This window comes from Nelusetta ayraudi, unplaced genomic scaffold (assembly GCF_046127955.1).
Source record: "Nelusetta ayraudi isolate G7.1 ecotype Tasmania unplaced genomic scaffold, CSIRO-AGI_Nayr_v1 ptg000129l, whole genome shotgun sequence".
In the NCBI taxonomy this organism is placed as follows: domain Eukaryota; kingdom Metazoa; phylum Chordata; class Actinopteri; order Tetraodontiformes; family Monacanthidae; genus Nelusetta; species Nelusetta ayraudi.
Genome location: NW_027466179.1, coordinates 409,346 through 431,734, shown reverse-complemented (window position 1 = coordinate 431,734; position 22,389 = coordinate 409,346). Strand labels below are relative to the sequence as shown.

General features: G+C 47.0%; 1 protein-coding gene across 2 annotated transcripts; it reads right to left on the bottom strand.

The window, feature by feature from the left end:
- Nucleotides 1–4,167: 4,167 nt before the first annotated feature.
- Nucleotides 4,168–21,371, bottom strand: LOC142904568 (calcium-independent phospholipase A2-gamma-like). Of its 2 annotated transcripts, none has more exons than XM_076050753.1 (10): nt 21,196–21,371; nt 19,572–20,884; nt 19,221–19,370; nt 18,587–18,738; nt 18,141–18,235; nt 17,140–17,311; nt 16,808–16,865; nt 16,382–16,573; nt 8,026–8,221; nt 4,168–6,005 (listed from the first exon to the last, which is right to left on the bottom strand). In XM_076050753.1, exons 2-10 carry the CDS (start codon nt 20,817–20,819, stop codon nt 5,728–5,730), a joined length of 2,541 nt encoding a protein of 846 aa, XP_075906868.1. In that variant the 5' UTR covers nt 20,820–20,884; nt 21,196–21,371; the 3' UTR covers nt 4,168–5,727. The 2 variants fall into 2 exon arrangements, with proteins under 2 accessions (XP_075906868.1, XP_075906869.1); XM_076050754.1 differs by having other exon boundaries at nt 19,572–20,700.
- Between the last annotated feature and the right edge of the window lie 1,018 nt (nt 21,372–22,389).

Sequence of the window (22,389 nt, the reverse complement as noted above, 5' to 3'; positions counted from 1 at the left end):
GATGAAACCCAATGGTCAGCAAATGGGTTTACCATGAGAGCCTCCAAAGATAAGCAGGATAAAAAAAAAAAGAGAGAGCTTCAGCGTGGTGTCTGCTTTTGTTGCACAATCTAACGCTCCATAAACAGAAGGCAAAAGTTGTCATTTTTTTCATTGAGAATTTTGGCTATGATTAATTGCAGGAGGCCGCTCCACTGGAGCCCGACGTGAAAGAATTAAGGTCTCAGAAAAAAGTAGGTCAAACCTGCGACCTTCCACCCCACAGTGACAGTGAGTCCGAGCGCCACTATCCTCCTCCACGCTGCAGACACTGGACCTCCTTCCAGCTGTTCTGGACATTAATTGCTCGGCGGAGCCGTTTGCATGTCCTGACACACTCTAGCGTTTCACCCTGCAGGCGCAGGATTGCACTAATAATCATACAGTTGCCTGCGGGATCAAGAAAGAGAGAGAGGGGGGGTGGGGGGTGGGGCTCCGCCAGATGAGGTCACATGACTTTAAAAGCGACATTTCCTCCCTTCAATCCTCTGTCAGCCAGTCGTGCTGTCCTCTCTCTTCCCCCCCCGCGCGTTACATGCATGCATTAACGCAGGCTTAGCAGTGGTGGCCATCTGCAGCCGCAGCAGAGTCACTCTCTCACACACACACACACACACACACACACACACACACACACACACGGAGCTGGTGATGCCGTTGTTATGAGGATAAGTCTGTTTTACCGTGGAGATAAGGTTTGCGGTTCGACTCCCCATCGTGCACCCCAGGCGACTGAGATTAGCTTCAATTAGATCGTGGCCCAAATCTGAAGATGAAAAATGGCTTCATATTGATTTTGGAAATAAGCCATTAGAGCCGTTCATCATGAATAAATGCCAATTTTTGGACCAAAGTGTCCCTCGCATCTTATCTTCGGCCGGCACATTTCCACCCACCGAGGCGGCCTCTCGACCACACTTTGCTATTTCAGTGTGTTTAATAAAGAATCAGCTTCTAATTTTTTTTTTTTTTCCATCTGGAAAATAATAGACATCAAGTCCTGTCAGAAGCAAAAGAGGGACCGCCTCCAAGTTGGGATGGATTGGGGGGGGGAATAAGCTATGAGTTCTAAACAATGTCTGCTAGCGACGCTAACATCCACGCTAGCCTAGCATGGAAGCTTCAGTGGTGGCATTTTCATTGAAGCTGGACAGAACTTTACACATAAAAACAATAACAAACGCCGCACATCAAAGAGGATTTCAGTCAGCATTGAGGTGCACAGCTAGGCAGTGATGCACAGCTAGTGCCACACCTTTATAGCTTGATGCTACCATTTCCTCCTGGGGGTGCCCCTGCTCACCCATTCTGTCATTTCTGACTCCAGTGGAGAATCCTTGTAGAACCGACACAAATGTCCCTCACAAGGTCATTTCCTGGACACAATTCCCACTTGTTTCTTTATATAATTATCTTGAACGGTACCAAGGGGAGTTTTTTTTTTTTTTTCTTCCCCCCACATCATCTGGAGATGGAGCCTCACTGGGAAGTGCCGTCCCCGTCAGTGCATCTCATCGAAGGACCGCCTCCGGATGTGTCTGCATACAGCTTGAATCTCATTACAGGAAAAAAAAAAAATTATTTTAATTTACCCGCTGCATATTACCCGTAAAACGCTCGGAGGGAGCGGCAAGAGTTCAAGGATGCGGCACCGCGGAGGCCGAGGACGGCACTTTGCAAAGTTGCCCGGCCAATTTTGTCGAGTCGTTGTGTTGAAATGCAAAAGGCCGCTGGAGAGGTTGCCGTCTCTGCCTCACTGGCGACTCTAATTACGGAGGCCATTACTGCGGCGGCTCCTTCAAGTCTTTTCGCTGACTGGATGCAACAAAAATCCACTTGCTGGAGGGGGGGGGGGGGAGTAGGAGGGCCCGTCCTCCCGAGGCTGCTTTCCTCCACCGGTTTGGTGCTGTTGTCTTCCGTTCTTGGATTCTTTTTTTTTTTTTTTTTATTCTTTTCTGAGCAAACTCCACGACAGATGCCGCAGCTGCAAGCCAGCCATGAAATGACCCAACTCCCGGCTGAGGCGATGATTAACTCGCACAGATCGCGGCCCCGTCGCCAGCAGTCAGATTAGAGCACAGCGGCGTGCAGCCGTGTCACAGTCACACTCGCACCTTGTCTCAAATCAGGCAAAAAATGAAGTGCTGACTGAGTTCTGTGTGTTAGTTATGAACTGAACCCCCTGCTTCTCTCTAAATCTCTAAATCTGCACATTTATTTATTTATTTTTTTTAAAACCCCCAATAAGATTTTAAATGAGGTTTTGACAATTTGATTTGATCAATTTTAATCCACCTGGATTTCTTTTTCTACCGTTTTGCAATTCTGTCCTCTGTCTCCTGAGCGACAGATCTTGTAATTAAACGCCTCATATCTTGTGTCAAGGTCTGCCACCTGCTCCCAAACTAATTAAATGCTAAGGAGCCGACCCTTATTTGTCGCAGGTTGTTACGTGATTAGTTGTCAAAGCTTTTCATTGCCCAGAAGAAGAAGAAGATTTTTTTTTTGATTTTTGATTTTTGAAAAATAACATTTATTTGCCGCTCTCATTTCCATTCAATCAATCAAACTAAATAAATAAATAAATAAATAAATAAATAATTTTCTAGTTGTTTTTTACACAAGCACGTCGCTAAAAAAAATAGTTCCCCCTCAAGAAGAAGAAGAAGAAGAAGAAGAAGAAGAAGACTTTGGTCCATTACTGACACATTAAGGAGTCAGTTGCATTCACATCAGGCCATGAATTCATTTCTGTCGGCACCAGCCGTCTTATCATATTACAAGTGATATGAATGACGCCGTGTGAGCCGGCTGCCAAACACTGTTCCTTCACAGAGAGCAAACATGTGACATGAATCCAATAAAGACATCAAATAAGGACCATCAGCAGGCGGCTTCCTGCTGCAACTGATGGTCTGTCTGAGGCTTCCGAGCTGGTTAGGAAGGTTGTCACTGGGCCGGGAGAGGTATCTGTGAGGTTCTGGTTCCCTTTGTGACATCACAAACAGCTGAGCTCCAAAACTGATTTCTATACAGATAAAAAAAAAAATAATAAAATAAAAGAAGCAGAGTCGGTGACAGAAGGAGACTTTGGATGAAGTTTCCGTCTTTCTGAGCAACGCAGTTCTCGAAAACAGCCCTTTGTGACGTCACAAAAAGCACACGCTCCTTTGTCGGAGTTCAGAAGGACACATAAAGATCTCATCCCGCGAGTGAAATCTTTAAAAGGAAGAAAATCAGTGTGCACTCGGGCAAACGTCTCGCAATTAATACACAGGCGTGAATTATGATCCAATTAGCCTTTTGGAAAGCCGGTGTAAAAGTAACAAATCACATGAAAGACAATTTAGAAAGTTGGTTATTTATAGCTCACAGATCGATGAAGGTTTCTTTTTGTCTATGATAAAGACCAATATGGACCTGACGGCGCCGACGCATCAGTGTGCTTCCCCAGCAGCTGTCAGAGACTCTCGGCTGCGTTTACTCTTTGAAACCCCCGCACGGCTCACGCCCAGACTTTGTTGCGTCCTCCTGCCTCCTGCGAGCGCCGCTGTGTTGTCATGCGTGTAAGCGGGCTGCCGGAGAGTTGTGTCAGCGGCGCCGTGTTTACGCCGCGGGGGGTTGTGATCCATCACTGGATTGGGCCTGTTAGCCAGGTGTCTGAGCGCCGCCGCCGCCGCCGCCGCCTCCTCCTCCTCCGTCTCTCCTCTCCTTCCTGCCAGCGGGCTCAGGGGAAGGGCCCTTAAACTATCACCAGCTAAAAATAAATAAATAAATAAATAAATAAATAAATAAATGAATGAATGAATGAATGAATGAATAAATGAAACCCCAAAACCATCTTGCATGCTTTAAAAGGTAGACGCAGAAAAACATCCAGGGGCGGTGCTTCACTTCCCAAGCAGTCGGCGTTTTAATAAATGAAAATGTGGCGCTAATCGAGGCGGACAGATTGGAAATTGAAGCGGCAGCGACCGGGGGTGCGTTTATCCGTCTGGATCTGCCGTCGCACTGATCAAGCGGTCGTGAGAGCGAGTTAGCGACTCGAGCATCTGCACGCCGCCGCTTCCTGCGATCGCAATCACCGCACAATCTTCACACAATCAGGAGGCAGGGATGCAGGCAGGCTCAGTGACGGCTTTTAATTGCTCAAACAATCACTCAGACAGAACAGTCTTCACAGGGAAAAACAGTGGAAATATGCGAATCTGCACCTCTGATCTGAGATGAACTGACTCATTGTCTCAGTGCTGGAGCAGGTCGGCCCTCAGAATAAATGTCCGTAGTGCATTTATATATTTATCTATTTATTCATTCATTACAATCTCTGCTATTCGTCATTCGATGAAATTCTGGCGCGACAAATCGATACGCAGCAATCTGTTCCAAGCAGTGCTTCAGCTGGAAGCGGCATGAGCAGCGTTCCTAATGTTGTGGAGCAGCGGAGTGGAACACTCCCAACACTTGAAGGCAGAATGAGAGGATGCAGTTGTTTTGTTTTTTTTTTTAAAGGAGAGGCATCAAAGGGAAGAAGGGCAAACTGAGGAGGAGGAGGAGTGGAAGGTGTGCATGGCCCCTGGCTGGGGCCGCTGGAGCACGATGATAGAAACCCTTAAAACAAGACAATTTTCTTGCGAGATTAAAAGTGTAAAACTCTTCCAATCATCGAGGTGTTGTTAACATATCTGCATCTGTACTATTAACACTGAATCATGATGAGCTCTTTAAAGGTTGTGGGAAAGAGAATACAGTTATTTGTTTTTACTAGAATTTGTTTACATCATTAAACACAACATGCAATGACAAACAACACGTGTAACTCTGTAACGCCTGCCCGGCGTACCACTGACACTTTAACCGGTATGTGTGACAATGACACCGTTTGACCGATAGCTGCTGCATGGAAATGAATGTGCAAATGTGCTTTTGCATCCAGAGTCTCCGGTTTAGATTGATTAGATTGTTCAATAAAATTTATTTTGCCTCCTTTTGCAGTGCAGTGCAGTACCGCACCTTGGCAGTTTACATGCTGAGACGTCGTCTTTTGTTTCTCCCACTGGTCTGTGAGGATGAGGTGGTTTTGTGGTCACTGATCCTCAGAAGGAAAACAAATGATTATGGAAATCTCTGCGTTTTGCTAATCACCAGCTAAAATATGCTAAGAGGTAGCTTAACGTTCGGCTATACTCTTCTTTGAAACTAGATTAATAACTAGATTAAAACATGTTATTCAGCAGCAGGCTAGTTTGGATCGCATGGTTGAGTTTTTTTGTTTTTTTTTTAGCTAAGTGTTCGGTTTCAACCATTAAGGGTTTTAATACCTAAACATCATATAAATAATAAGTCCTGCCATTTTAGGGACAATAACGCGTTTCCCTCAACGTTTCCCTGAAATGCTGAAGCTTAAATTGCGAGTAGCTACCAAAAGTTAGCGTCTGATTAGGGATCTTTTTAAATTTACACATCATTCGAAGCATTCAAAAAAAAAAAACACCCTACATAGGTCTGCCAACGGACAGCATCAAGTGTGTGAGGAGGAAGGTAGTGTTTGCCACGTTGGGGACATTTCCAACACATTGTTCAAAAGAAACAACAACAACAACAACAAAACTATACAGGTGGAGGAGCTCCATTAGGTAACTGGCAGAGTTCCCTGTGTGAGGTAAAAGTGGTCGGATCGGGTGGGCTCTAGATCTTGGCCCAGTTGAAGGAGCGGCCGCTGTACATGTCGACCCTGAGCCTGGCCCACTCGGACACCCTGTGGGCGGGGCTCTTCTCTCGGGTGAGGATGCGCGCCACCTTGCTCAGCTTGTGCTCGTTGCGCTCCAGGTAGCGGGCGCCCTCGGCCTGCAGCAGACCCAGCTTCTCCTGCCGACTCTCGTCCATGGACACGTCTTCGCTCATGTAGGGGTTGAAGCGGTAGTAGGTGTCGGCCGGGAGGAAGGCGTCCAGCATGGCGTGAACCTCTGGGGGGTGGGGTGGGGGGTGGGAAGGGGAGCAGAGATCGGAGTGAGAACACGTGACAACAAACAGACCAAAAATTGCTCCAGTGTGTGAAAACAACACGTGTTGCTTGGACTGTTTGGACAATGTCAGCGTGTCCTAAGCAAGCAAACACACAACCGTCCGTCTGACTTGTTGGTCACGCTTGTTTTCACGCGATAATATCAGAATGTAAATATCCAAACGGGCCTCTGTCTGTCTGTCTTCTCCCAGCAGCTCAGCCGTGCAGGAACCCAAACATGGATCCCGCTGAGTCATTCAACTCACACAGAGCATATTGGCTTTGCTAAAACCCTATGGAGGGAGACATTGCGGTCCCTTCTCAAACCGGTAGCCACGCCCTCAGGTGTTCATGGGATGTTATGTCAGGTAGCAGCAGACAAAGTGTGACTGGTGTAAATCCACTTCAGATCCAGTTCTGCTTGGAAGCGGCGTCCGAGACTGCGATCAAGTCATCGCGCGAGAGTGAGAGGAAATAGCAACAACCCAGTTCATTGTTAAGGCAAGTTGTAATGCCCAGCTAACTGACCCACTAGCAGGGTTCACCACTGTCCCGAGTCTCGGCTAAATGAACTCAGACGACCTCCAATTCCTCAGAGTTGGACGGAGGGATTACGACTGATGTTGACGTCTGCTAATCTGGGGCTGGGATTGCTAACTGGTTATATTCCAGTTCTAGCCGGAGCTGTGTTTCCTCATCCAGCCCCAGAGACCTCACATATCAAACCCAAGCTCCAGCCATCCACCTAAAAAGCCACGGAAGACGCAGGAGAAGACCGAGGCAGGAGGGGGGGGGAGATTTTTCGTGAAAGAAAATCTGCGATAAACACTCGGCCTAATCTCCGGTTTGGAGATAATAACGGGCTGTAGGAGAACCGGGGAGAGGCAAATCCTGCACACAGGAAGGAACAAGTGCTGGAAAAACATCTGGGTCACATGCTGCACCGTGGCGGCGGCCACAGGGAAGAAGGCCCAGATGAATTTGGGGCGTAGCAGAGGTGCCCAGAGGTGATGAGGAGACGTTGCCACAGTGAGGCCACATCAAAACCCCAAATTCACACCGGGAGATTGAGCTGGAAACTGAGGTGACAATTTATCCCAGTCTGTTAATAGCCCGAGGGTCCAAAGGAAGGAGAGAAAGAAGGTATAGTGTGATAGTGTGCTGCAGTGTTGTTTCCCAGATTGGTTATTTAGTGCAGTTGACTCAGTTCACTGGTGATAGATATTAAAGGGGCACTCCATGTACTATTGAACTGGTTACTATAGCAACCACAAAGGTAGGGAGCGATCGATCGCTGGAATATCAAATTTAGGATTAAAAGCCTGAGGGTGCAGATTCCAGCAGCTGGTAAAAAGGCAAGGTTACCATGAGCTTTGTAACATTCAAGGGGCTAAAATTCTCCTGTAAACTGGAGCAGCTCCATTTCTGGCTCACTGACAACTGGACCTGCTCTTTATTAGACAAAATGACATACTTATTATGAAGAAATAAAAAACATGCTAGCTCATTTTTCTTTAATTAATCCAATTAAAACATGTACATATATTTTCTATTCAAAAAAACAGACCCCCTTTAAAAAAATATATCACACTGGCCTTTAATGCCTCAAGGCTGATGGACTTTGCATCAAGTGTGATGGATGAATACGTGCAAAAGCTTGTTTTGAAAGCCTTGATGTGAAAACTTACAAATCATTAATGCGACCGACAGCAGCGTCTGCCTGGACGCCATCTGATAAATGGACTCCATCTAATGACAAAATAATGAATCGCAAAAACCCAGCAGTGGACAATCTTTCACCCATCTATGAAGCCCTCTTCACGGCGAGACATAATAAATCGGTTGCATGAGACACTCTGCTACAGCAACTGCGCAGCTAATTTGAAAACTTTACAGAGTTCCAAACAAACAACCACCACTGCTTATACTAACTAGTAAGTGGGACACAAGTGAGAGCTGGGCTCACTTGTCTCTTCACTCACCCTCCGTGTCGGTGGCGCTGCTGATCACGTTGTTCAGTTTGGTTTTCAGGCTGGTGGAGGTGGTGCCGGTCTTGCCGAGGCTTTCCATGCGGCCCGTTCCCAGCGACACCACGCACTCCAGGGGCGTGTCGGGCCACAAGCACTTGCACTCGTGGACCGCCAGCGCTGTGGGGTTGTTGATCAGCAGGCCGCCGTCCTGCGCACAAAAGCATGAGAGAGTCCACGTCCCGGACTTAGTTTGGCTTTTGGAATCCGGAAGACAGAAGGTGACACTTTTTTTTTTGTTGTTTTTTTTATTTTCATGGCACAAAAACAAATACATGTGAATCGTAGCGCAGTTACAGTGGTGCTTGTGAACCCCCCCACCCACCCCACCACCACCAGTTCCAGCGGGCCTGGCTTTGATATCGAACGAGTGCCCACGAGGGCCCTCGTACAGGATCCATAGTCAACCCAGGGCGGTGTGTGTGTGCAGGGAGGGGGTCGGGGGTGGCGGGAGAGGCTGCGGGCTTCGTTGAATAGGCATGAGGCTGCCGGGGGCCGCGGGGCTGAGCGCTGGCAGCAGGATCAAACGCACAGGGGCCACTCCTCATTAAAGAGGCCAGGCTGGGGGTGGGGTCCACAGGGGCCCCCCAGCCTCCATTATACTGCGGCTGGGCTCTGCGCACATGTATGATGGCAGGCTCGCGTCTGCTCCGAGTCGATGCGTGTAATAATGAGGGTACATGTTACAGGCAGCGTATGTCACACGGCTTCACACACACAATGGGCCTCAGGGAGCCGAGAGGAGGCCACTGGGCTTTAGCAGCACACTTCAGACTGATGACGACCCTCTGCCATCCTATTCTGGGTCTTCAGGTAATAGCTTCCCAAAGCCCAGCGCGCTCCTGCCGTGTGAGAAGGGTCAAAGGCTGAGAACCAATTTACCCAAAGTTACTTCATGGTGGATGTTTTAGATGGATGGATGGATGGATGTGTTTGGCATTCTCACAGAATGGTATTCCCTCATCACAAATGTGTTATGAAATGGTAAGAGACCTGCAAAGATATTAGAGTTACAGTGAGGTGTTCCAGAGTCTGCTCGTCACAAAGACCAACAAGACTTTAAAGGAATACAAAAGCATTCGTTCCCGTGTGGGATGTTCCAGTCTGGGCTTTTCAAACCATCTCCTGACGATTGCTTTTCTTTCTCCCTTAGAAAGAGAACGTACTGAAACAGCAGGGATGAAATTGTTGACCCTTAAATATAAAGAACACTGTTGTCCTGTCCAGTGTTAAGATCAAGCTTGCAAGAAAAAACAAAAAACAAAACAAAACAAAACAAAAAAAAGCAACGCTGTTACCATGCAGCAAGCAGGTCGATAAAACGCCCGGCAAGGCTTCGGACTACAAGCCGGCCGTTGACCTCGTGGAGCCTCCAACCCAGCTGGAAAAAAAAAAAAAACAAGTGGGCAGTTTTCCGGTCGGTGGCATCACTGCTGAGGGCTCCATTTCCTGAAAACGGTGGCAATTTTAAGGCAGCACGTTTGGGTCCAGCCATCGCTTTTCTATTTTGCTCATAGCCGGCGGCACGTTGAGTGAGCTCAGCGGTCAGTCTCACACTGGGAGACAAGGCTTGTAATGTTAGAAGCCAACAACATAATACCAGCGTGAGCCGCTATAGCTTGTCTCCGTTTTCGGCGCACCTGGCGCGAGCATTACGGAGCTGGCGAACGTTACAGTAGTGGAGCCCTGGAGGCAAAATCTCTCTTTTTTTTTCCTTTTTTTTTTTGTAGCGAGAACGCTTCAAAGTGCCGAGAGACGTGTAGTATTTCCCCATGTGCGGTCGGGTCATTCACTTCAACAAACGTTACAAGCAAACAGGCTGGAGGGCGATAGCAGCAGTCTGAGATAAACCCGCCAGAGTGGGGAAGACGCTGAAACTGTAGAGCTTTTTTTTTTTCCTTTTCGTTTCTCTTTTTTTTCTAAACTATGCTTCAGTGACACTGTCAAACTTGGACCAGTGCCACAATCAAGGATAAAAGTGCTTGTTTTTTTTTTTTTTTGTTTTTTTTTAAGTCCTATGCATATTTGGATAAAGAGTTAGGTTAGAAACAATGAAGTACTTTAGGCCAACTACAAATAAGCTTTGCATGCAAAACAGCCCGACTCAAAGTGCGAGTCACGCGCAGCATGGGAGCCATGGCAAAGGTCACTTCAATTAATTGGAGATTAAGGGCTGTAATGCTGCTCAGACCGACAGTCTCAGTGTTTTTTTTATTTTTTTTTTTCGTTATAAAAGAAAGTCAATGCACAAATGTCCTGAGAAGCTTACACCTCGTTCAGTCACGACCGCCAGACACAAGACTATCCCTGGAGTTCCGACGGTTGCGGAATTACGAATGGACACGTTTGAATTTTCCCTTCCTGGAAGGCTTTGCTCTTCCCTTTCGACGCCGCTTCTTGATTCCGGCAGAGCTTTTCCGTTGATCCTCTGGAGGTTTGTGCTTTCCGTGGCCTTCCTTTTGCCCTGAAGGTGTCTCAAATCAGAACCTTATTTTCCTGCCACTTGAATGAAGTATATTTCCGTCTAATTAGGTGATCCTACCCCTTTGGGAACGTGTTTAACTTTGCCGGCAAAGGCAATTAAACTGGAATTTGGCTTCCGCCCTTAAAGCGTCTCCTTGAATAATAAAAAAAAATAAAAATAAAAAAAATATGCGGGGACAATAGCAAACTGAGATAAATAAACATAATTAACGCGTGCACCATTTACTGGTCCCTTGCACCGGTGTTTGGAATTTCTCCACCGTCATTAAGTTCCGGGGGTTTATCTCCTGTGTGCCGGTTAATGCCGTCCGAGAGGAACAGAGCTGGAGTGAATGGTTAAGAAGCGCAATCGCCGGGATCAGCAGAAAGTCATTTCACGCCCCAGTGTCTGTCAGCTTCCATTAGCAGGGACAGCAAACTTTATCCTTTCCCGTTCAGTCTGCGGGGCCTCTGAAACCTGCCTCCTCCGACGTGTTGGGGAGAAGCTTTTAGCCGCGTTCGACAGGAGGTCAAACGAGAGAAAGGATGAGAGAACAGCGGAGAGCCGAGCGCGGGCCTGCTCAAAATCTGAATGAAGGAGAGTCTTGGACATACGTGTGGTGCAGCATTCACGTCACAGGCCCCCCCAGTCAGCAGCCAAAGCCATTGCATTATCTTGTGTGGCATCTTTGGCAGAGACGGGACTTGGGGGGGCACAGAGGGCGATTCATCACGGAGCCTCCGCGGCCGAGGCTCCGTCGTCCTCTCAAGTGATTAATTAGAGGCGTTACATAAGCTGCAGACATTTGATTATTCTCGTCACAATAACCACACTGTTTTCCATTGATGGTTATTCAGTCAATTAGATTACATAATCAGAATGCAGTGGTGGGGGGGGGGGAGACAAAACAAAACAAACATTCACTTCTTAGTAACACTTTACCTTCAAAGAGAGTCCAAGCTTTTTAAAGAAAGTGACGCCGGAGGGTTTGAGGCACAAGAACTGGGCCAGATGGGACTGCCGAGGCCCAGTCTGTGTTTAGCCTCAGACAGTTTGTCTAAATACTGCTCAGGCGTGAGGTGTCGATACAAGTCTTACACCATCCCTGGTGGAGGCAGAGCTGAACAGAACAATTTGACAACATTGGTCAAGCTCCTTATTTGGTTTCATCTATTCATCTACTGATTGTGTATGCAGGGCTGCTACCATGGAATAGTAACAACAAATGGGCCACTGGGTCTCGTTTTCTGGACAAATTTTCAATTGTGTATGTTTGGAGGAGTACACGCCAAGAAACACTGGCTCAAGTTGTCCTTATGTCTGTGATTTCACACACTTTTCTTCCAGTGTGGGGTCCCACTCTGGGCAGATCGCTTAGGTTGAACTGCATCCCAGACCATGCGTGTGGGGACGAGAATGAAGACAGTGTTGTTGAGAGACCATCCAAAAAGGCGACCGGGTCAAGTCAAAGGTCTTCACGCCATATTGAGCAATTACACCGAGCGAGTCTTTTCTCTGCCCCCCCACCTCCTCCACCCCACTCCAACGCTCCGCCGCAAGTCCCAGAGGTCAACGTTGGGGTTCAAGCCATCTTCCCAGTCTGTCAGTCCAGGATGGACCAATCTGTGGCTGAGCCAGAAGTGCCCCGGGCAGGCAAAGACACGGAGCTCCACTGTGCACGGCTACCTTTCTCACAGACATACTTTGGATGCGCGACCACACATCTGCACCCGCTATTGAAACAATGAATCATCCCCCCGTTGGCTGCAGTCATTCAGATTAAACCGTGACAATTCCTGCAGTGGTGTGAATGTCAGCAGAGCCCCTCTGCACACAGCCTGGATTCCTTGGGGCTTTATGTGTAGAATTTGACCATTTCATATTGGGAAGCAGTTTTTACATATTTACCAAGTCATCTACTGGGCAATTTAAAGCTAATTTCCCAGCCATATACACAAATAAAGACTGGGAACACTCTGGCGTGCCAATATGTTGTGTCGCAGGGTTTAAGGGCAAGATTTCTATTTAGAAATGTTAACTGGTGCCGCAGCGCGAGGTCACAGCAAAGCCTGCTGAGAGCTCGGAGCAGGGAAGGAGGCAACCTAATCAGTGAACTGGGCTAATCCTCCAAACAAGTGCGCCAGCGCAATCAAGTGCCAGGGCATAAGAATACATTCAGACGCATTCATACCCAGGGGACCAAAACCCTGAATGTGGGGAGGAGGAGAGAGTCTGCAGCAAGGCTCCCGAGTCTGAGCTCCATCCTCTCCCAGCCTCCAGGGCCAGACTCTCAGGGCTTCACAGAAAAAAAGAGAGAGCAGGGATGAGGAAGAGACTAAAAGCTCAAATTTGTACCCTCTGCTGCCTTTCCTGACTCCTAACCCCCCCCCCCCCCCCTCCCCCCATCCTTTTCTCTTCTTAATCCGACAACCAGTGTGGCAGCAACCCTGCAATTTAGGACCAATATTTATTTATTTTTTTCCCTTCCAGTTGCCTTGGACGGAGGAGAGAAAGCGATCCAGGGTTTGCCATTTCTACAGAGCACTTTTAGGAGTGCATTTGAGAATGTGATGTTTTTTTTCGGGGGTGGTGGAAAAAAAAAAAGACTGTTATGGATAATTAATTATCTAGGGCTGCTCCACTTGAGTAAAGGGTGAATAATACAGAACTGGAAAGTGATTTAATAAGGGTCTCTCGCCTGATCATTGTTCCACGTTGAGGCTCTCAAGTCCCCCTCCTCATACAAGGGACGGTGGTCTCCCGCTCCCATGCCCCCCCCCCCTCCCCGACACCCCATCGAATGGCTGCCAGCGGCGGGCACAAAACTGGCCCCCCATTCCTCCTCATTGCCTCAGGAGGCGCCATAGCAACGAGGCGGAAAGACGAATCGGGTTCTCCTCGCCATTCCACGCATGCCCTCGCATCCATGGCCAAACATCTGAAGTCTTCTATTTTGCGTTTGTCAGTGGGGAGATAACAGAGAGCGGCGCTTTAATGTGGAACCTCCCTCTCGTTCGTCGCTGCCATTTTTTTTTATTGCTTTTTATCTGCATGAACACCCCACCCACCCCCACCCAGCACAACCGCCACCAACGCCACCCTCCTAAACTGAGGGATCCTCTCTATTGCTATGGTAGCAAGTGGGAGGCGGTGAGGCTGCTCTGCTTCAAAGGTCTCGCTCTGAGTCAAAGCCCCCCCCGCGTCAGCAGCGTGAATCAGGATTCCATTCCAGCCGGCACGGGCTGAAGGCAAACCTTCAGCAACAATCACGGCTCTCCCGCTCTCTGGAAATTCTGCTGCAGAATTCCGGTATTTGGTTCAGCATATGGCATGGCAACTCTCGTGTGGCCGCCGGGCCGCACAAAGGGATGATTGTTTGGCTGCTGAAGAAAGTGGAGGACGACGTGGGCGATGGTGGAAAAGAGCAAGATGACTCGCTCGGTGGGGAATCTTGACATCATAGCGACAGCGCGGCATCGGCATGTTCCCGGCTGGTGTCAGCGGCTCAATAAAGACGTCAGTGGCAGGAGGAAGAACAGAAAAGCCTTGTGTCACCACCAAAACTTTATCCAAAGTAGTTTCTCGCAGCATGAATTAAATGATTACTCACTTCCTTCTACAATCATGTCAAACAACATTATGCTTCTGCCTTCTGACTGATTAAATGTGCTGTAACCAGATTCATTTATTGAGACACAATGAATGCCTCTGTAGGCCCCGATCGAATTAAATCATCATTTTGTGTCGATTTCAGAGGTTCAAAGCACAGACTAATGAATTCTACCAGGAGCGAGTTTGTTCCATTAGCCACAAATGAGATTAGAACTCCTTTTTTTTTCCCCCCAGTAGCTGCTTTGCACATTTGAATGTTGGCACTGCATGAAACCGCAAGCTCACATTATTAGAAGACTTTCTTTATCCGCAGTTTGCAAAACACAGATATTGGAATGCTTGTTCACCTTGCTCAGCTATGCTGAACAAAAGGTAAAGTTTTCAAAAAATGTTAAGGGAAAAGTTCAAATCACGCAGGAATTCACAGTCGGGGCAAACACTAACAAGAGTTATGAGGAAAAAGCTCGGCAGGGCATGAAAAAAAAGAATGAAAATAGTAATGCTGCAGCTGCGATTTGAGTTTTTTTCCCCAGCCGAGGAGCAGCGTTCTGACAATTAACAAATAAGAGCGACTAACAAATAAGTGTTAATAGACCTGATTTCCCCTGAAATGTGTAAAGTACATTCAACAATCCAAAGTGTCTCCATTTTTCTCACGGTAAGAGGTTTTTCCTGCCGGCAGCTTGAACAGAGTCGTGGAAAAAGCAGCTGCATAATTAGATTGTGTGTCTTCTCATTCTAACAAGGCGGATATAGCAGTCAAACAGCAATGTGTGCGTGCGTGCGTGTATGTGTGTGTATGTGTGTGTGTGTGTGAAGAGCCTCCGACTAATTTATGCATCTCAGCGTCGGACGAGACCTACGAGGCGGCATGCTGGGAAAAAATCTCCCAGCACAGGTGGGGGTTTCATTAGGAAGTCTCTTTCATTCCGTCCCATTGAACCCCCCCCCCCTCCGCCCCGCCCGCCCGCTCACCCATACGACGAACACGGCTTCCAATTAAGAGTGCCGGTGTGTGTGTGTGTGCGGTCGTGGGACGCCGCCTTTGATTCCAAACACACCGCTCGGTCAAGTGCGCGTCTGCGTCATGTTTTCAGCAGCCTTCAAATCACAGCGGCGTTCGCCGAGACGTTCAGACTCGAGTGGAAGTGAACGGCGTGCCCGCCGCAGCGGCGCTTCCCCCGCATCCTTCTCGCCGCTTCCTCTGCAGCGTTTTGTAGATAATGTTTTCAACTCGGCGCTATTACTCTTACCGGCGCGGCGCGTCTTTACTTCTCGCGCGCCTGTCCTGACGAAGCCCTTTCGCAGAGAGCGCAGCCGTGTGCATCGATCGGTAAAATAAGACGGCAGTCCGCCAGTTTGTTATGCTCCTTACGGCTAATGCATACCTGTTAGTAGCGGAGGGTGCGGGGAGGGGAGATTTTACTCGTCTCGCTGTGGCACCAGTCAGTCAGAATGTGAGTGACTGGAAGGGAAACAGTGACAGGAGGGAAAGGCACTCCCTCACTGTGGATTGCGATGCAGGGAGATTTTGTTCTCATTAGACTTTTTTTTTTTTTTTTAAATCACGCTGTCAAACTGCAGCTGTCAGCACAGGACGCTTAATCCAGGCACAGCATAGAAAGCTGCTGTTCAAATCATCACAAGAAGGGTGTGAAGGACAGCATGAGAAGACACTAGACTTCTGTGAGGAGAAATGTATTTTTATACACTCAAGCTGGAGGTATACGGTCATTTCATGAAGGGCAGTCAGTCCTTGACCCCCTTCAGCACAAGCTTCCATTTGTCGGTGAGTAAAAGGTTGACAGGAGACGCTGCTGCCTGCAACAGTCAGGAAGTACCTGATATCGGCCACAAGTGTATAAATGCCATGCGTTGGGCTCCAGTACAAAAATAAATCATTTCTATGGGCACCTTTTCAAGTAGATTTAAGCACAGATAGTCAACCAAAGCGGAGCGATTATGTTCACACTTTATCAAAGGCACTGGACACTGAGAAAGACTGGGCCGAGGGTGAGAACACACCCTGAGATTGATCTCCTGACAGAACCAACGGTCCAACAAACACAATAATTCAGTCTGTTTGGACCTTGTGTGGGTGCACCGTGATCGTGACTCCACTGTTTCTCCCACTAGTGATTGGTGACGATCAGTCATGTCAGAGATTTTAGAAATATGAGTCACGCTTTGCATCGCTGACTTGCCCACGCACTCCTTCTCCGAGCGGCGACTGACCTGGTGGAGATCATCTCCCAGCGGGAACTCCTGGAAGTAGCCAGGGGCGGCTGACGTTGCTCTGATGGCCTGCCACAGCTGGTGCTGGCAGCCCCCAAGGTAGAGAGGGCGGACCCCTGGCAGGAAGTTGTAGTTCCTGAAAACGTAGGCCTTCAGGGGGCCCCGGTTGACAATGGTGCTCACTGCTGCCACCTACAGGGCAAAGAAAGGTTCACCTGTTGAGACTCGTAATCCAAACCTGTTTGTAAGCAACGTGATTGCAATCAAAACAACCTTTGCTCTGTTCTTGATGCCAGCAGAATGTATTGCGCTCTTTCAGTCTGGTGGCAGCCTCTGGTGGCTGTTCACCAGACACTACACAACCTAACTCGAAGGCTCACCGTCGGTAACAAGATAATACGAGTCTGACCATCTTCTCAGTCTCACCTTGGGGCAATCAGGATTCCTCGTAGTCTCCACCAGGAGGTGAGAACCCATTTTCTCTCTGCAGGAGAGGAGAGATAGGGCGATGTCATTTTGTGGTTTGTGGGAATTTAAAGACACTGGCCTCCTGACCTGCTCCTGAGTCATTACCCAAGGCTTTCACACAATCCTCCAGCACATTATCCAACTCAAAATGAAATACCGGGTGAACACTTTTTTTAAAAAAGAGGTGCTACAGCTAATCTTCTGCGTAATTAAATTAGACTTTTAGCTACAGAAAGTAAAGGAGGCATAAAAAACATTTCAGTTCGGCTCCACGTGGCGATCAAACTGACTTGAGGAGGTTTTCCCAGGCTTCGCTGTCGTAGAAGGCGTGCTTCCAGCCCATCTTCACTGTGCCAACAATGACGTTCTGCTTGAAGATGTCGGAACCCAACTTCCGGTAGAGATCGTCGCATTCGCTCAGCGGGATCTGAAACACGCCCAGCATGAACCCCAGAATGGCACCTGGGAGGAGGAAAACCCCCCACACGCCACCAAAGAGTCAAAAACATACTGCACAAGGGCACACAGTGGCAAACACAGTGTTTTCAAATGCTAAAGCACAGAAATACATGAGCAGGCAGAGCTCAGCGCTGCTTCTCTCCACGTAGTGCGTTTATGCAAGGCCTGAAGAATTGCCTGTAAATGAAAAACATTAGGCTTCAATACGAAGGTAAACTGGATTAACGCAATAATTACACTACAATTAAAAATCGCTCCGGTGATTGCAGACCTTCCCCAGAGGGCTGAAAGCTGGTACAGCTGAACAGTGGGGATGATCAAACCCATCACACACGGCCCAGATGGGTTTCATGAACGTTATCTGATATTTTGTTTTGACGCATTAATTAGGTGCACAAATAAAGAGCCAACTGGTGGGGATTAGGACTGCGGGAGCCGGGAGGGACCCAGGAAAAACACACACTCCTGCTAGTGATTAGAGACCACCGTGTTCTGCAAGGATGAAGCAGCTATTATTCCAATATGCTGCAAAACCGGCAGACGGGGAAGACGCTTTGAAGATGGCCCACAGCGCCCCTGTGTGGCGACTGCGTATATCGGCGAGGGAACTACCACATGAGTTTACTGTATATATCCAAAAAACATTTTTAGTTCACCAAAGTATATAAAAAAACATATTATGTCAAACAATATAGTAGTGGCAAAATTATGTCCAAAACAAGCGCAGCAACAAATGTGTCAGTGGGTGACCGGTGCTGTGATTTCCACAGTGCACACAGTCATGTACTGTACACACACAGACAGTGGAAATAGGGGAGGAAAAACAAGTCACCTGTGCTGACACCACAAATATAATCAAACAGTTTGTGAATGGGTTTGCCGGTCAGAGCCTCCAGTTTGTTCAGAGTCTGAAGGGCCAGGAGTCCCCTGAAAGAGAGGAGACAGTGAGGTGTGAACCAATCAGTCAAAACATTAAAAGTCACAGTGAACGATTAAAAAAGAAAACTGTCTGGGAAACAATGGATCCTGATTTAATCTAAAGTAAATGAAAGCAGTGTTTTACATCTACACTATCCTGAGAGATCAGGAACACCCTCAGTAACAAGGGCACTTGGGTTTTGAATTTATTTAAAAATATATTTCTGCTGCAGATTATTAGAGCCAGTAGGCCAGGTGCATTGATTCTTCTTTTAAAAAGACCTTGCTCGCAGTAAATACTGTTTAGTTCTTGGTTTGACAACAGGTACACGTCACAATACTGGAGAGTTGCACTTGTACCTTAATCCTCCTCCATCTATGGACAGGATCCGTATGCCTCGCCCTTTGATGGGCGCATGGTAGCCCACCAGAGACAGAGCTTCTCTCACTGCTGCCCTTAGTCCCGGGTCGTCAGCCTGTTTCAGGCGCAACAGGCGAGGGATGACCTTCTCCTGGAATATGTCGGCATTTGGTCAGTCAGATATGGAAAGGAATGACTTGAATTATCAGGGCAATGTTCTTTAATGCGCTTACAAGTCTATTCTGTTTGGTAAGAGAAGCCTCAGCTGAAACAGGTCAACGCTGAAGACGTTACAGACAGATCAGAGCCAAAAATAAACCCTATAGTGTTAGGTCACTGTGTAGCTGTGAGCTTCCTGACATATTGCCTGGCACGGGGGGAATCCCAAACATAAGCGACAAGCATTTGTATTTATTATTTATATACAACAGCTGCCCGACAGCCAGTTCAAGCAAGAAACAACACATTTATACATGTATTATACATGCATTATGCATGTGCTGCTGCCATAAACACACAAGCATGAACTCAAGCCAAACACAGACTTGATGCTATTGATAAGGCGGCAGCTGCGGTTCTCCTCTCAATGTGATAGCCTTGAACAAAGAGGAATAAAATGTTGAGTTGCGTTACCTTGACTGCAACACCACAGGTATCTGGAAACTGCAAGAGGTGGTAACTCAGGTCTTCCACTCTGTTAATGAAGACCCTCACATCCGAAGCTCGATAGAGACCCTGGACGAGCGCTCGAGTTCGGTTGTCCACACTCACCTTCGCAATAATCTGGGAAATACAAACAAAAAAAGTAACCATCTTATTACACATCACCTGGCTGTTTCAAAGGATCGCATCATATCCAATCTTTAAAAAATTAGTATAAGATAAAAGAATAAATCTATGTTATTTTTGTAAAAGCACACAGACACTGCAGAGAAGAGCCGAACTTTAAACAAACAAACAAAAACATGACTTTTATAAACTTACCTTCTCCCTTTGGAGCAGAAGCTTCTTGGCTTTCTCCTCAGCAACCTTCTGCTCAGCAGTAATGGTTGCCTCTATTTGTTTTGCAGGTGCATCTTCCAACTTCTTTTCCGCCACCACGGCACTCTTAGACTCAGATGTCCTAAACTTGGGCACCAAGGGAGCAATGTAATTTCCCACAAAGGCTTGCACGGTAGGAGCCGAATAGGACAGATAGTGTCCCAAACCCTTCTTAGAGGTCGCTGGGGCGACTGGAGCAGCAGATGCTGTTTTATCTGACACTGACGTGATGCTGCTTGCTTGTGCACCCTGAGAGGAGGCTGAAGAATTGTCAACTCTGTCCACATTCTTGGCCTGATTCTTGGCGCTGAAGCCAAAGTAAGAGTTGATGTGATGGGCAAGGTAGTTGTACGTCTCATCCAGGCTGACCGAAAAAGTGCTGGGATGGAAAAGTGCTGTGGTTTGCTTCGTGGTTGCATTCTTGCTCTCAGCATCATTGGCTGGCAGTTTTAATTCAGCCTGTTTCCTGGCAGAACCTGCTTTGACAGGTGGGACAACACGCCTCAGCTTTTTGTCCTTTGGGTCCCGTGCAGTCAAAGCTGTGGCACCGACTGCCGGCGGAGGAGAATTGACAGGATGAGTGGACGCACTGGCGCTTGCATCAAAGGTGGCAGCAGCAGATGTAGGAACTGGAGAACTGGGCAAGGCTGAGTCAAAAGTAGGTTTGGTTGCAGGAGACGAGGGAGTGACATCATTAGGAGGCGGAGTGGGTGTGACTGCTGCCTCATCCACTTTGGCAGTTGACTCAACAGTTGCCTCGGCCTGTTTTCCAGTCTTCAAAACTTTTGGCTTCAGCCTGGTGATTTTGGATAAGAGCTCCGAGTGTGTTCCACTCACAGCTTTGGAAACTGTGTCCAGCGTGCTCCTGACCCGAGACATGTGTTGGCTCAAACTGGCAGACCACCGTGATGCTGAGGTGTTCAAATACAAGGAGCTGGTGTGGAGACCGAGCCTCTGTCGAGATTGACCAGCGCTAAGGAACCATCCCTTGCGTCCGGTGATCCTCTGCTGCTGGACGTGGCCACAGCTCAGACAGCCACCCTTGTAGCAGTAGGGCTGACGCTCAAGAATCCTGCAGTGAGAGGCACCAGACATGGAACATGATGCGGCGGACTTGCGCGCGAGTCTCCTCCACAACGGAAAACCTTTGCTCACTCTCGGCCACGTCCTCAGACCCCATCTATGAGCCATTCTTTCTGACCGCAAACGTTCGTGCCCACCAAATCATTCGATCTACGCTCTCCCTTTCCATTAACCTGGTGATGGGAGACAAAAACGTGTGCATGAACGGAAGAAAATGATTTAAAAAAACAAAAAAACAACAACACAGACACACACAATGACAATGGCAAAACGACATGAAATGAGACTTACAAAACGCTATCTTTAACTATTTACTTGTCGACCTGATTGGCAACTATAGGATACGTTAGCGTGACAGTAAGAGGATAACTTTAGCTGAGAAAAACAAAATATTTCAACACCAGCGTTTAAGCTAGCTATTTGCTAGAAGGCTAACTAGCTCGCAAAAAAAAAAAAACATGAATGAAAGAGAAGGGGGTTATACCGTTCATTCTTTATCGTCGCTTTAGGAAAGCCAGTATCCGGTTATTCCTCCCATACAGTCGCCAGCAACTGTTGGCCTGTTAAAAGATGTGTAAGTATGTACGTAAACACAAACGGCATCGCCACAGAATGACATGACGCCGTCAGTCAAGGGGAAAACAATAGTCACGTGTTAGAGAACAGCCTTTACCATTGGATGTTTATTAGTTGGCCCCTGAAAAGGAATCTTCTGATTGGTTAACGGAATTGGATCGCCTCAACTGGTTCACGCGCAGGGGAGTAGAGTCTGTCGGGAATTAAACTTTGGCATAACACCGGCACGTATACAGAGACTCCCTTTGCTCACTGTTTCTTTGTAGTTTCCACATAATTTACCTTAATTGTATGACGTAAAAGAAAAAAAAAAAACAATTGAGACCTGACTAAATGTCTAATTTACGTCTGATATCCAACCCAAACATATTAAAATTGGAGAGACAGAAGTCCTTAGCAGTGTCTCCATAGTAAGCAGTCCATACCAAACATGTTGGAAACTTTGTAGGATTATAGTTACGAAACTATTTGTATTCGGAACTAAATCGTTTAGCAAAATTGGCAACAGCAGAGGAATGTGATTTCCGATAATTTTCTAATTTCCCAATTATAGATAAAAGAGCTATACCTTGCTTGATATTTGATATACTTGATTTTCTGGACGTGATGAATTTGGAATTTTGATTACCATTTAACTGTCACTGTGGTTCCTTGTTTGAAATATTCAATCTTAGTAATTGTACATTTTTACATAAAAACAACCCTTTTAAATAATAAAAAAAAAAAGCCTTTTGCTCATGTGGAATCTCATTGGGATTTATTCAGACATTTGAGAGTGATACGCTATTATTACATTTGACCACTAGGATGTTAACATTAAATTGAGTATTATAGTGCTATCTGTAAAAATGAAATGCAGAGGTTAAAAAAAATAAATAAATAAATAAATAAATAAATAAAATATAAGATAGATTTCTTAAAATTCTCAGTTTAAAGTTCAGATTCTGACTTTTTTCCTCATACAATTCTGAGATTAGTTTTATCAAATGATATCAAAGTATTCTTGGGAAAATGTGTGATTATTAAAAAATAAAAATAAAACATTTTAATGTGGAAAGGGTCCGTCATACTGTCAGCGAGCAAGAAAACATTTTATGTTTGT

What these genes read in the sequence shown, in the direction of transcription:
- LOC142904568 (XM_076050753.1), bottom strand. Translation starts at nt 20,819, where the DNA reads ATGGCTCATAGATGGGGTCTGAGGACGTGGCCGAGAGTGAGCAAAGGT. An exon ending in CCTGTGGTGTTGCAGTCAAG is followed by an intron (nt 18,739 to 19,220) that starts GTAACGCAACTC and finishes GACATATTCCAG; the next exon opens with GAGAAGGTCATCCCTCGCCT. An exon ending in TATTTGTGGTGTCAGCACAG is followed by an intron (nt 17,312 to 18,140) that starts GTGACTTGTTTT and finishes TCCTCCTCCCAG; the next exon opens with GTGCCATTCTGGGGTTCATG.